Consider the following 12,795-nt stretch of genomic DNA (forward strand, 5'->3'; position numbering starts at 1 on the left):
CCTCTCGTATTTTCCTTTAGTCAACGAAATGGGTTAAGAAAAAAATGAAATCACAACAAAGCAAAAGTGTATTACAGTAATCCACAAGTAGGAAAAAGCAACCCACCGAACAAAAGCACACTCTGCTTTACGCCAATATATTTTTCCTTAATGTCTAATCTCTTTCCATGACAGATGACGACGTGACAGCCCTGGGAGCTGATCCTGGTAGCAGCCGCGGTACAGAAGATAAAACAAACAAGCCCAAAGCACCCTTGCCACTCTTTTTTATTTACACGTGAGAACAGATGCATATATGCCATGTGTGTGCTCACTTATTACAGGGACTGTGGTTTAAAGCTGAAGTTATGCTCTGGGTTCAGGGCGGCAGCACTGCCGGCACACAGCGCTGCCCGGCTGCTCTGCGGCACCACGGGCACTGCTGCCACAGCTGCAAATAACCAACCCCAGCACACCACGGCCTTGCTGAAATGCAGATCTGGTCACCAACTTCTCACAGGGATCAATATCCCCCAGCGAATATGCGGCGCCGTTTCCTATCACGTTGGAATAGGAGCAGTGCTCCGACCGCAGCTGCTGTGGCACAGCGCTGGGCGGACACGGCAGCGCCGCAGCTCTCGGCAGCACCAGCACGGCTCCTGTACACAGCATCACAGCTGCTCCGGTGCAACTCCACTGCAGCAACAGCAACCCCTGGCAGCTAACACCAAGCGGGCTGTGCACTAGGAACCCGTTTTATAGTTTCATTTATTTATTTTGCTAGGCAAAGTCAGTCCGCGAAAGACGACAGCACGGGTCACCTCGTGTGAGAGCATCTGACTGCAGCGCCGCTGTTCAGCTGTGATCACAAACCCGAGAGGTGTTTCTGTTCCACCTCTGATAAAAAAACCAACAATCCAAGCAAACATTAGAAATAATATTTATCCAGGACTGATTTTTCTTCCCTAATTCTGATTTTATAAGCGGGAACTGAGGGCTGAATATTCATTCCTGAGCCACCGAACACATAAATGCTTTATGGATTTATTCTGCCTTACATAGCCCGTTTCATCACCAACATTCTATCTGCAGTTGTGCTGTTGTACTGCTGCAGCTGCACTGTTCAGGGCAGTGTTCTTAATGCCACACAAATCACCTCACAACAAAGAGAAGTGGGTAGGCATTTTTTTTCCACTCCTCCAAACAAATGGATCCTGGAAGCCAATACAGAGTGGATTGATTTCCAACTTATTCCGGACAATTTGTCAATTTTGAAAATACTCCCTACAGATAAATCTAACAAGCAACTATCCACACTAAGAAAGCAATTTCTGTTTACTTTTGACATTTCTGGACAAAGATATAATACTATTAAATGCACTAAGCATTAAATTGCAATATATTTTCTGCCTGCAGAAAAGCATTACAGTGCGATCGAGCCAAGCTGGCAGCCCGCATACCTTCACAATACATTTTAAAACCTTATTATTATTTGGGAATTCATATGAATGCCAGCCTGCAGCGTAACGTAGAGAATTAGTCACAGGAACAGAAGACAAAAAGATTTGTAATTTCTGCAGCTCGGCCACCGAGCCGCGGTGCGACCTTAAGGAAGCCACTTCAGCTCCACATTGCTGTGCTCTCCCCACCTTTTGTCTGGCTTGCCCAATTAAACTGTAAAATCTTCAGAGAAGGTGCTGTATTTTACAGCAGTTATTAGCACTAAGGGGCAAAGATCCTGGTTATAATCGCTGGCTGCTGCCACAAAGCAGCAGCAGAATAGGTGCTCAACAACTCTTCTTCCAAATATCTCAACAGGAAAAATCCAAAGGCAGAAACTCATGTTGTTTTTAGAGGTATTTTCTGATACAATTGGCTGAAACTAAAATTGCAGCTGTGCTCCTCTTCTGAATTCAGAACCCTCCCATCTTCTAGAGGACCTCAGAATTCTACATGGTACGTCATGCCAGCTACAGCACTTTGCTAAGCACTGATACTGAAAAATACATATTTGCTTTAACTCAGCCCTAGGATTTAACATTAGCCCTTTAATATCTGTGATCTCTTTCCCTAACTACTTCTTAATGGTGTTTTGATTAAGATACTGTGATCAGGAATTGGTATGTTAACAGGCATTTCTTTTCATGACAGTAATAGGAGCACTGACGCTCACTCCATTGTTGTCACTCAGTTGAAGTTAACTTCTAGCTGCTATACAAACCAGAAGCCATGAAGATGCAAAAGTTCATTATACACCATTTGACTTGTGTACTAAGTGCAGCCAGTCCATTTAAGAACACCTATTCTGTTTCTGAGTTGGGAGTTGAAGAGCTGCTTAAGATGCACTTCTACTTTTTACAGGGCCTTCCTGCAAACCTTCAAGGATCTGGTGTTAAGTGACAGTATTTCAGGGGGTGGCATGCACACGAATGTACCCTGCTTCCTTATTTAAATGCAGTTTGTTTTTTTCTGAAGCTGCATTTCCACTTTGGGAGTGCTTAAGTGCAGAACGCAGTGGCGTGAAGAATTAGCACTAATATCCAACTCTGTTCCAGAACCCTGGATGCTGTCCTAAGCAGCGAGTGCACCCAGCATGCATTTTCAACTTGCTAAGAGCTGCTCTGAGGAGCCTGGGAGTTCGAGAGGAAGTTGGACACACCAAGATCAAGGAGAGTTTGTACAGATGGCACTGAGTGCTTTTACTGTGAGTACTGTGGCTATTGAACTTCGGCAGCTGATAATGTTTTCCCATGGTGCTTGTAAATGGAGTCCTTTAATAACCTCCTTGAAGCTCTATCTATTTTCAATGCAAGTTATTTGGAAAGAAGTTAAAGAAAAGGGAAAACGGTACTATAAAATAAAGAGGGTGATTTTTAAATCTAGGCACAGACACATTACAGCTGGATGTGCCAAGAAAGTCATGGCCTAAAAAGGGCTGGAAGGGAAAAAAAGGACAACCCCAGCACCAATACCCTCAGACAGCTTGATTAAAAATAGTAAAACTTGTTAAAGAAGAAACTCTGCTTCGAAACTGACTACAAAGACCTACTACTGAATACCTCAGCGATTCTCTCAATGATGTGCATTGCAAATTGAATTTACAGTACAATAAAATTATGAAAAGAGGACCAAAAATGAACAGACCCAATATGTATCCAAGTTAACCGGGTTTAAGATCTCCAACTACTGTTCCTTTTCTCCAGTGGAAAAATATGTAAGTAACGCACTCATCCAGTTTTGACGTTTTCCAATCATTAAAAATAAAAGGATGTAAGTTAATGATGTAAAAATTAAAACCTTGTATGGTGTTTTTCAGCTCTGGTCATTTTTGTTGATTACAGGCCTATCAAGAAGGGCAGAACTTTGAGAAATAACTCATAACTGTAAAACCATAAAGATGCAGCTAGCTAGAACATCTCTAAATAATTAGCGTTTGATTCATATGGGAAGAAAACAGTGCCAGGTCTATATCCATAGTACCTCAAGAGGGAAATCCTTTATGCTGACATCTACAAAAGATTGGCAGTAATGAGGATCCATGTAAATCAAACTGTCATCTACAAGGACAAAACAGAAGACAAGTAATTCAAAAAACACCTTATTATTACACTGCTTACAATCCAATTTCTATGCAGAACAGCTGAAAAAAACACCAGCAAGTAACTGCTTGCCAGGCTGATATTCATTGACTGAAGCATAGGTTTTTGCAGGACAGATTAACTTTTGCATAATCAAATATGCTTGTATAAGCAGAATTTTTATAAAGTGATGAGACTGTCATTTAATTTTTGGTGATAAAATTACTTTCACAAACATACAATTATATTCTGGAGTTTGCATATGAAAAATGCATTGCGCTACTTCATCCTGACAGGAAGAATATATTGCTTGTCATCTGAGCATCAACTACCACCACTTAAACTAGCAAAAAGTAAATACGTAAATAAGAACTGCCAGATAGGAACGGCGAAGGCTCCTCAAGTTTGGTGAAACAGATAAATTATGCCTTGTTTATGCAACAAGGGAAATTAAATGTACATCTTACAGAATCCAATTACTATATGAGGTAAATGACAAATGAATGGACTTTGGTAGACATGATGAATTAATAAGGTACTCATTTTGCTATTTTAATCATGCTATTTCCCACTGGCCCTGTATTAACTTTCTAACTGTTAAAGAAAAATATTGAAGAGACATAACATATTCAAATACTAACCTTGAAATCCAGCAAAGTAATACGACTGCTTGGGTTTGCCACCAATAATCCCAACACAATACTCAAGGCTTAAAATCCCCTACAAGCAGAATGTCAGAAAATTAGGACAGTGTTAAACAGAAAGAGGATCAAACAGAATCAAAATATTTTCTCTTCGTGTACTGTTTTTAGGCAGATGATTTTTTTTTCCCCTCTGTTACCCACAAGCTCTGGACAGGACAGCCCCACATGAGGAAGAGCTCAAACTACCCATGCACATGCCATTAGGAGTTACTTTCCTGGCTATGTCACCCTGCACATCACCTGGGAGCTGCCAATCCAACCCAGACTATTAAAATGAATACTACAGAGGAAAAGAAAGTAGCATGAAGGTCCTTCCTGCTTCTGTCCAACACATTTGCACTTCTCTCGCTTTCACAATGTTCTGTTCCTCCTGGGGCTCCACAGGATTTCTGTGCATGCCCAGTCTTGGCTGAACACAGCTCTCCACTAGCTCCCACCATCCAGCAGGAGCCGCATTTTGCCAGCACGGCGCACTTTGGAAGCTGAGCCCAACTGTTCTAATACAGTTGAAGCCCAAGACCATTAAACACTCTGAAAAGTGAGCAGCCTTTAAGCATCAGTAAATCATGGCAGCTTTCTGGTGGCACTGCACAAACCTTGGGTTCACTGCTTGGACGCTGGCCCGAAGTGGGACAGCAATCCAGAAGACAATCATCTGAGCTAAAATGAAATCTCCATTAGCTGGCAATCATACCCATATCCTCTCCTCTAGGATATCACCCATTAAAATTATAACCATTACATTATCATTGTCCGAGGAGGGAGAATTTCTCTCAACAAAGTGATTGATATTTCCTGTTCTATTAAGGCCAAGGCTTCTTGTTGAGATAAATTTTTCCTTACTCAGACAATGATAAAGCGGTGGAACATGACAAAAATTGTTGCACGCCTAACTAGAGACACTAACAAAGTCAGCTTCGATGTGGTTTATCCAGGCTAAGAGAAAATGCTTATTTAAAATATAAATGAGTGGGCTTTTTAAGAAAACATGCCCCGATACCTTAATGTTACAGAAGGTTTAAGCAGAGAAGAGGCAAAGGCTGTGTCCTAACGAGGATACATCCTCTGCCAGTGAAAGAGGAGGAGTGCAGAGGTATTTAGAGTAATGAATAACTGTTTAATCTATGGACATTTTCTTGTGAAACTGAATTATAAAATATTTATCAATTTTCATCCATAAATATGAAATCCAGTGTAAAAATTACATCTTGTACTACATTCTAAAATCTGCATTTTTAACTTTAATCCAAACCCCAAGAAATTCAGTCACTGTTCAGAGAGCAGACAAGATAGTGAGTGGGGTGACTAATACATGCAATTGAAAGCCCTCTTATCACAGTCTCCAATACAGGCAACTGAAAAGCAGCACTGCTCCTGGTAAGTGAGCAGCAGAACTCTGCCCCATAAGGCCAGTGCTACTTAGCAAACCCAAATGTGCCTGTGCTTTGAAAGTCAGTGCCAAGCAAACATCTCTCACGGGCAAAAATGTGCTTTCGATAGCTAAACTGAGGAAGTCTCTGCAGTGTAGGACTAGCTACAGAAAAAAAGTCGATGTAACAGAACTGGAGTCACTTTCCTATAGCTGAGAAAAACTTATGTTTTCTGTTCAAGAAGCGTTTAGATGAGGTGCTAAGGGATTTGATTTAGTAGTTGGGTAGGGATGGTGATAGGAGGATGGTTGGACTAGATGATCTTGTAGGTCCTTTCCAACCTTACGAACCTATTATGTAAGTTGCAAAAGCAATTGTTTGTTAGCTTACGAAGGAAAGCCCCATGCATCTTCCTGGACATGACCAATCCAACAGCTCTTTTACTAATGCTGGAAGTAAAGTAAGGTTGTACATAAGCTTCAGGTTTAACTGTGTCAGAATTAAGCACAAACGAACTAAAACTTTTCCCAAACCAACTGGAAAGAAATCAGGAAAGAAAAGCTATTTAGCAGATCATTACTGTAATGAAAGGCTTCATCTCTTTGTCTCTGTGCCACACCTTCCTGAAATTTCACAGGAATGAGAGTCAGAAAGTGTGGATGATGTAGCAAAAAAGACCAACTCAGATTTTGTAAATAACTCAAGAGTGCAATTTAAATTCCTGTTTTAATATTCAGAAGACAGCATATCTTACAATAAGCTGTGTCATGGAAAAAGATAAAGCCGAAGGGCAAAGAGAAGAATCTCTTCACTAGGATAAGTACTGGTGAGCTCAGTGGGGATGTCCCATTGTATTGCCACTCAGAATAGCAGAGAGGGGAAGAAAGTCTCTGCCTTGTTTAAGTTTTACTTTTCTTCTAGTTCATTTTGATTTGTGGCAACTGATTGCTACTTCTGCATCACACATCCCACTGTCCAGGCAGTGAAGCAATAGTTGATGCAATGTCTAAAGTTGTCAAAAAATTCTGTCTTAAGCTGGATAAAATGAAAAAGGGAAGGACAGGAAACAACTTGAAGGCAGTTGGCATTTAAAGAAATAAGCAGAATACGGTATTTGGTATATTTATATCTTAAAATGCTGACTGATACTTATTATAGCACAACTTTGGCAGCATATGTAACTAAATTACCATTTATAATTTGGGCCACTGCATTAATGTCTTTTCAGATAGCTGCTTCAGGAGTAGAACAGTTTTCACTGCTTTACCAAGGGACATCATGTGCTCTGCAATTACGTCTCATCTCGTAATAGGGAAATTTAAAATCTGTAAAGTCAAACTTTACAACCTTCAACTGTAAAATCACCACCACACATTTAATAGGTAGAAGATTGCCATCGTGAAGTCTCCTAGTGCTACGATTTGAAAAATGATTGAACTCTCATTTCATACCTTTACAAACTCTAAGTAGTCCATGTTTGTTCTTTCTCCACCGAGTCTCACCGGAACTAATATAATTACAGCTTTTGTGTCTGTTTTTCCAGAGTCCATAAAAGAGCACTGTCTGTCAATAACATCTGAACTGTAGACTGAAAGGAGACACAAAAATATTGGCATGTAAGACACAGCCGCCAGCTTTTCAGGCACACCTACAGAATGACATCACCGAGTCTGACAAACTGTGACTGCAGTCCTATGAAAATATGACTGTCTTCCTGAAAAAAAAGTCTGGGGCCACTCTGCTGAAAGACAGTGTTTTGCTTCCCTATTTTCAGCAGTATTTTGTAGTAATCAACCACTGCTGAACTCAGACACATTGCCAGGAGAAGGCAGAAGGGCGATGTTAGGAGAGATGATAAGTATGTATTCTTAATTTCTTCTAAAAAGCAGTGATTTAAAACTTGAAACCCTACATTAACAGAGACATAAACATGCTGATAATGATCAATCACTGACTTTAATAAATATTTATGTTCACTGCTTCAAGTTAATGCAAAGCAGTCACTGAAAATGAGTGAAAATACTTCAGGTAGTCATTGCTTATTCCCTCCAAATGAAAGGGGATGTGACAAGGACAAAGAAATGAAAACCAAACCAAATTTTAGAAGTTTCCACTGTCATTTTAGGTCAGGTGTGGGCATTCAGTAAGTCAGTGTCTGTTTAAAAGTAATGTGATTGATTTTCGTGGAGGTGGTTCTTCAACTTACCAAGATCAGCTATGACACAAATAGCATTTCTGGTAGCTAACATGGCTACTAGAACTTACACATGAAAGACTACATTCATTAGTGTAATGTTTCACCATGTTCAGGTTTTTTTTTTGTCATCATTTTCTGCTCCTTAACATCGAGGGCCCTGAGCTCCTCTGCCTGTTATCTGTGATTCAAAATGTCATGCTGCAGCAAAGAAAGGTTATCGGGAGCTGTGGCACTGACTGGTTCGCTATCTTCCTCGCATCTTTGATCTCAAAGCAAAGAGACTTCTTCCTATTCTAAGAGACAGGTTCAGTATTTTGTTTTTTGTTTTTTTCACTAGGAGAAAGGGTAAAAAAGAAACCCGTGGTTCAAAAGAAAAGAAAATGTAAGTAGCAAAGCTCCTCTGGTTGAAATGAAAATTGCTTGGTTTAGGGAGGTAACTGTCAGGAAGATAGGGAAGCTGTTACTAGCCTGTTACTTAAGCAACAGTGAAGCAGGATACAAAAAAGATGAACTAGTATAAATGCTCAGGCTCCCCAGAACCAAAGCTATTGGAGGCACACTGACTTCCTGGATTCTGATTTTTACTCTTACTAAGAAACCGAACAAGCAATGTTAGAGGCTTTCAACTTGTGATGTCTGAGTCCCAAAAGAACCAACATCTGCCCTTATCAAGAATTCCCTTGTGTACCTAATCTCAGTTATATGGATCCATTGTTTATTTTTTTTCTGCCTTTAGGGCTTTATTGTTGAGAGCTTATGAAAGGCAGAAAGAGCATCTGCAACGTTAACAAGAATCCACAGTCACAGCGTTTACCTGTACAATCCTGAGCAACATAGACTGTTACTCCCTGCAGCTCAGGGTCTCGTGCTTCTTCAACAGCTTTTCTAAGTACAAACAGAAAACTATCATCTCAGGTTATTAAAAAAATGACATTAAATAAACACATATTATTTGCTTTACAGAAACATGTTGTTTTGTTTTGGTTTTTTAATTGTTTGGTGCTTTTCTGTTCCTGTGCTTTAATTCAAGACACCTTCTATTTCTGACCAATACAGACGCAGGGAGATTTTTAAAAGCAAACAAACCAACCAAAATACACAAGCAATAACTGTGCAAACCAGACCTAGTATACATGGTGTATGGGAACTGCCAAATCACGGCCTGAACCACTGACTGGTCACCTGAGGTGAGCACCGAGTCAGCCATGGGGGCACAGGTGGAGGTGATGTACCTGTGTGATTGGAAGGGATGGAACCTGGCTCCACCTCTCCCAAACCCCATTTAAGGGCTGACCACCAGCAGGGAAAGATCTCTTCTTGGAGATCCCTCCTATGTGGAATCTACTGTGAGCCTCTGTCATCTTTAAGGTGAGCCATCTTCCTTTTTGTATTATTTGTATACCATCTATATATAGACCTATTCAAATGTACCATCATCTATATTATTTTTTGAGTATCATCTTTGAGGTTATTCATGTTACACATGGCAATGTTTTTTTTCCAAGCAGAGATAGCACTGCTAATCTCATTATAGAAAAAAAAATGAAAATCACAAATGCACACACACACAAAAGCCAAAACAAAAACCCCAAACCATTACCTTACAATGAAGTTCATATTCAACTACCTAATGTGTCTGTTTAGAACATTTTTCTCTCATGTATACTGGAGTAATAAAGCCTAAATTTGCTGACAAATACATCATTTTCAACTTGACAGATCTCCTTAGTTGACCTCAGTTCATACAGAAGCCACACATTGGCACCCTTCTCTCCTGAAATAAAAGCCAGCTCGTAAAAAGCTATGGGGTTTCAACTAAGCTTTCTAAAAGATCATTGCAGTATTGGGCTGCCCTCAGAGGGACAGAACTAATGCAGCTAAGTAAAAAGTGAATGTATGTCAGTAGTCTAAAGCATGATCATTAATCAAGGACATCTGTAAAGAAACTAAACTTTTCAAAATACAAGATGAGCCCTTGACTTCAAATACATGCTCATGTTAAATGGTCACTGCTCCCTTATTCTACAGTATACTCTGAAGAATCCTTTAATACAGTCATTCTTGAGTTATGGGAGTGCTATACATTGTTAGCACTGCCAGAAGAGAGAGATCCAGGAAAGGAAACCTGGGTGATGCTACAGATCATCACTGTGTTTATGTTAAATGGATGCTGGAACAAATGATTTTTCCCCATGGACTGGGTAAATAGGTTACTCCAATTCAAAGCAAGCAAGAATTCTGACAGTTTCTATAACCAAGAAAAAAAATTTAAGAAAACATATAAATAATGGTAACCTGTCACATCACCATCTGCATTTGCATGAATGCACACTTATACCCCTGGGCATTTCAGGATAGGTTTCACCTGAGATGAGTCTGCTTCTATACTAATCAGCAAAACTGTTTCATTAACATATAGAGGAACAAACTTTGACTTCATCCACTTAAATGACTTATTAGCGATTTAGTTTATAGGTGAACTAATATCAATAACATAAACATGGATTATTGAAAAAGAAATCTGTAGTATTGAAAGAAATGGTGTAGAAAGGCATGCAGTATGGAGAAATTTGACTTTCCACTTTTTTTTAAGCCACACTGAATGTCACAGACCCTTTACTTTTACTGTGATATAATTATAATATTAATAGTCCCATACATTTACAGTTTCACAAGAATTTGATATGTGCAAAGAAATGCTGAAAACATCAATTTTAGCTCTGACATTTCATTACACTATCAGTACATTACAGCCCCCAGGTTACAGTATAAAAAAAAAAATCTATAATGTTATGCATGTTCCAAGGTTGAAAGAGTGGTTAGTTTTTAGAACATTTCATTCAATGAAGCTCTACTTAAAAGCCCAGCTTTGGGAGAGGCCTTGGGACTCCTACTGCCCAATAGACAGGAAAACAAGAATGTTGGGTTTTTTTTGTGACATAAGACCCAACAGTGGCGTCGAGTTTGCTTCCTTCACCTGCTGCTATTTCTACTCCTGCCTCTGAAAAAAAGCTCTCCCATTGCTGCTAATGTGGGCGTTTTATAAAGCCAGTAATGAACAGCTAGATGTTCAATTAAGCTGAAGTAATCTCACAACACTTGGAAATGCTTCTCCTGTAATGTGTACGGCACTATAACAAAGAATAACGACACCTTTACCTTAAAATGTGTGCAACAACTGCAGGCCCATACCAATCTCCAGCAATTTTTCCTGACTTCTTTCCATATTCTATTAGCTGATGTAAGCCAAAAGCTGCCAGCGGAGAGTCGCCAAACCAAGAAATTATTTTTCTGTGATAAATTTCATTTCTCATTTCATTGTCGCCACAGTTTCTCCTTAGTGTTCTCTCCTGATGGTTTGACAGGATCTTGGGTTCTCTCTCTGCTGTAAGAGATGCTTCGAATGATGCTGTCAGCTTTTTAACTGTGTGGGTTGTCCAGGATTCAGAATCTGAATTTTCAATGTCCAAAGCATCTGGCCAGACCCAGGCTGCAGGAGGAATTTTAAGATGTCAGCTTTTTGGTATAATCAGCAACGCATCCTCCTTTCTCCCCACAGGTTTTCCAGGCCAACAATAGGTACCTTCGTACAACAAGATGCAAATGCCAGTGCCAAAGTGTAAACACAGAATTGAAATGCAACAAGATTTGCTTTTATCTTCTGCTAGAAGATGGGAGAAAAGAAATACAGCTAAGGGAACTCTTGGCTGGAGATTTATGCTATCTGAGATCGCAGGTCAGGCTCAGCTAACATAAATGACTGACCCAATTACAAGGCACAGAACAATCTTATGTATTTAAAATACAGAAATAAGCTATTAAAACATCTAAACAGTTTCGTTCATGTGAAACAAGAAGTTCCTAACCCTGATTTTTATTACTCTGGGTTGTCAGATATTAAAAAAGCAGGCAAAACTGGGGAATTACTCATGGAAGAACAACTGCTGCTTGGTGCAGTCAGAGCAGGCTGCCAGAAAAATACACTACATTTCTTGAGTTACATCTGTCAATTCTTAGGCCTACCTAGATGACGAGACAAAAGCATGTAAATGTTCAGCACAGAATGTGCAGTGTGCATTTCTAACAAGAGATTTTCTTAACAATGCATCCTCCCCATCTTGTACCTATTAATAACATAATGGTGGTTCAGCACATCCAGAGAGCAGTAATGCTTCCCCTATCAGACGACTCAAAGTCTCTCCCACAGGTCTGAACAACTATTTGCAACACAGAGGATGTGAGGGAATCTCTGAAACAGTGACCTCACGGTTAGATCGAAAAATGTGAGCTCCAAATTTGAGTCTGTCTCGAGCACAGCCATTTCAAAGTAATACTGTGTCAATAACATTTAATTTTAAAACTTATTTACAACATCATTCAGCGATAACCAGGACCTTCCACATAGCAGTAGGTAATCCAGCTGCTAATGCAGTCAGGTTTTGCTTTGTAATGGAAACTACACCATTAAACTACAAAGAAAACATATCTGGGAAAAGAGTAAGCAAAAAAACTTCATATAAGCCCTTAAATTTGTTTACAAAGCTATCCAAATGTCAAGGAAAGCTCTTTGAAAGATAATTTACCAGCTGACAGAAAACCAAGTGATGAGAAAAGTAGTCCAGCAAGACCATACATGCTGCATTTTTCTACATATTTGGATTGCCCCTGAAATAGTGGTACTCTGGAATCACTGGATCACTTTCCAAACAGGGACTCTTTGGGAACAGTGCAAGGAATACTTTGTAACCATGGACTTGAAAGGCATAATACCTGGGGCTTTTATATTTTGGGCTACTTCAGAATGAGCCATGACACACAGGTAGCACCGATCAGGTTTTGCTTTGTATTTTTTTAAATGTAAGTATAGAAAAAAATATATATATTTAAGGGATTTGTATTTCTCAGTAGATTTTCAAATATTTTGACATTTGCAGTCAGTTGAACAAAATAGCATTAATGCATGTTTT

At 39.6% G+C, this 12,795-nt stretch overlaps 1 protein-coding gene across 3 annotated transcripts in view; it reads right to left on the reverse strand.

Annotated features, from left to right (window-relative positions):
• Window positions 1-12,795, reverse strand: part of ATG4C (autophagy related 4C cysteine peptidase) — a 307,949-nt gene that overhangs the window by 290,256 nt on the left and 4,898 nt on the right. For all 3 annotated transcript variants that reach the window (XR_010622291.1, XM_065737630.1, XM_065737641.1), the window contains exons 5-9: window positions 10,988-11,318; window positions 8,643-8,713; window positions 7,083-7,219; window positions 4,199-4,277; window positions 3,460-3,536 (exon numbers count right to left, since the gene is read on the reverse strand). Coding sequence is in view for 2 of the 3 variants with exons in the window: in XM_065737630.1 (XP_065593702.1) it covers window positions 3,460-3,536; window positions 4,199-4,277; window positions 7,083-7,219; window positions 8,643-8,713; window positions 10,988-11,318 (695 nt within the window). In the remaining variant the exon portion in view is untranslated. The remainder of the gene's footprint in view (window positions 1-3,459; window positions 3,537-4,198; window positions 4,278-7,082; window positions 7,220-8,642; window positions 8,714-10,987; window positions 11,319-12,795) is intronic.

Source organism: Cyrtonyx montezumae, unplaced genomic scaffold (assembly GCF_038088225.1).
Source record: "Cyrtonyx montezumae isolate F1298 unplaced genomic scaffold, pur_monq_1.0 scaffold_1, whole genome shotgun sequence".
NCBI classification, from domain to species: domain Eukaryota; kingdom Metazoa; phylum Chordata; class Aves; order Galliformes; family Odontophoridae; genus Cyrtonyx; species Cyrtonyx montezumae.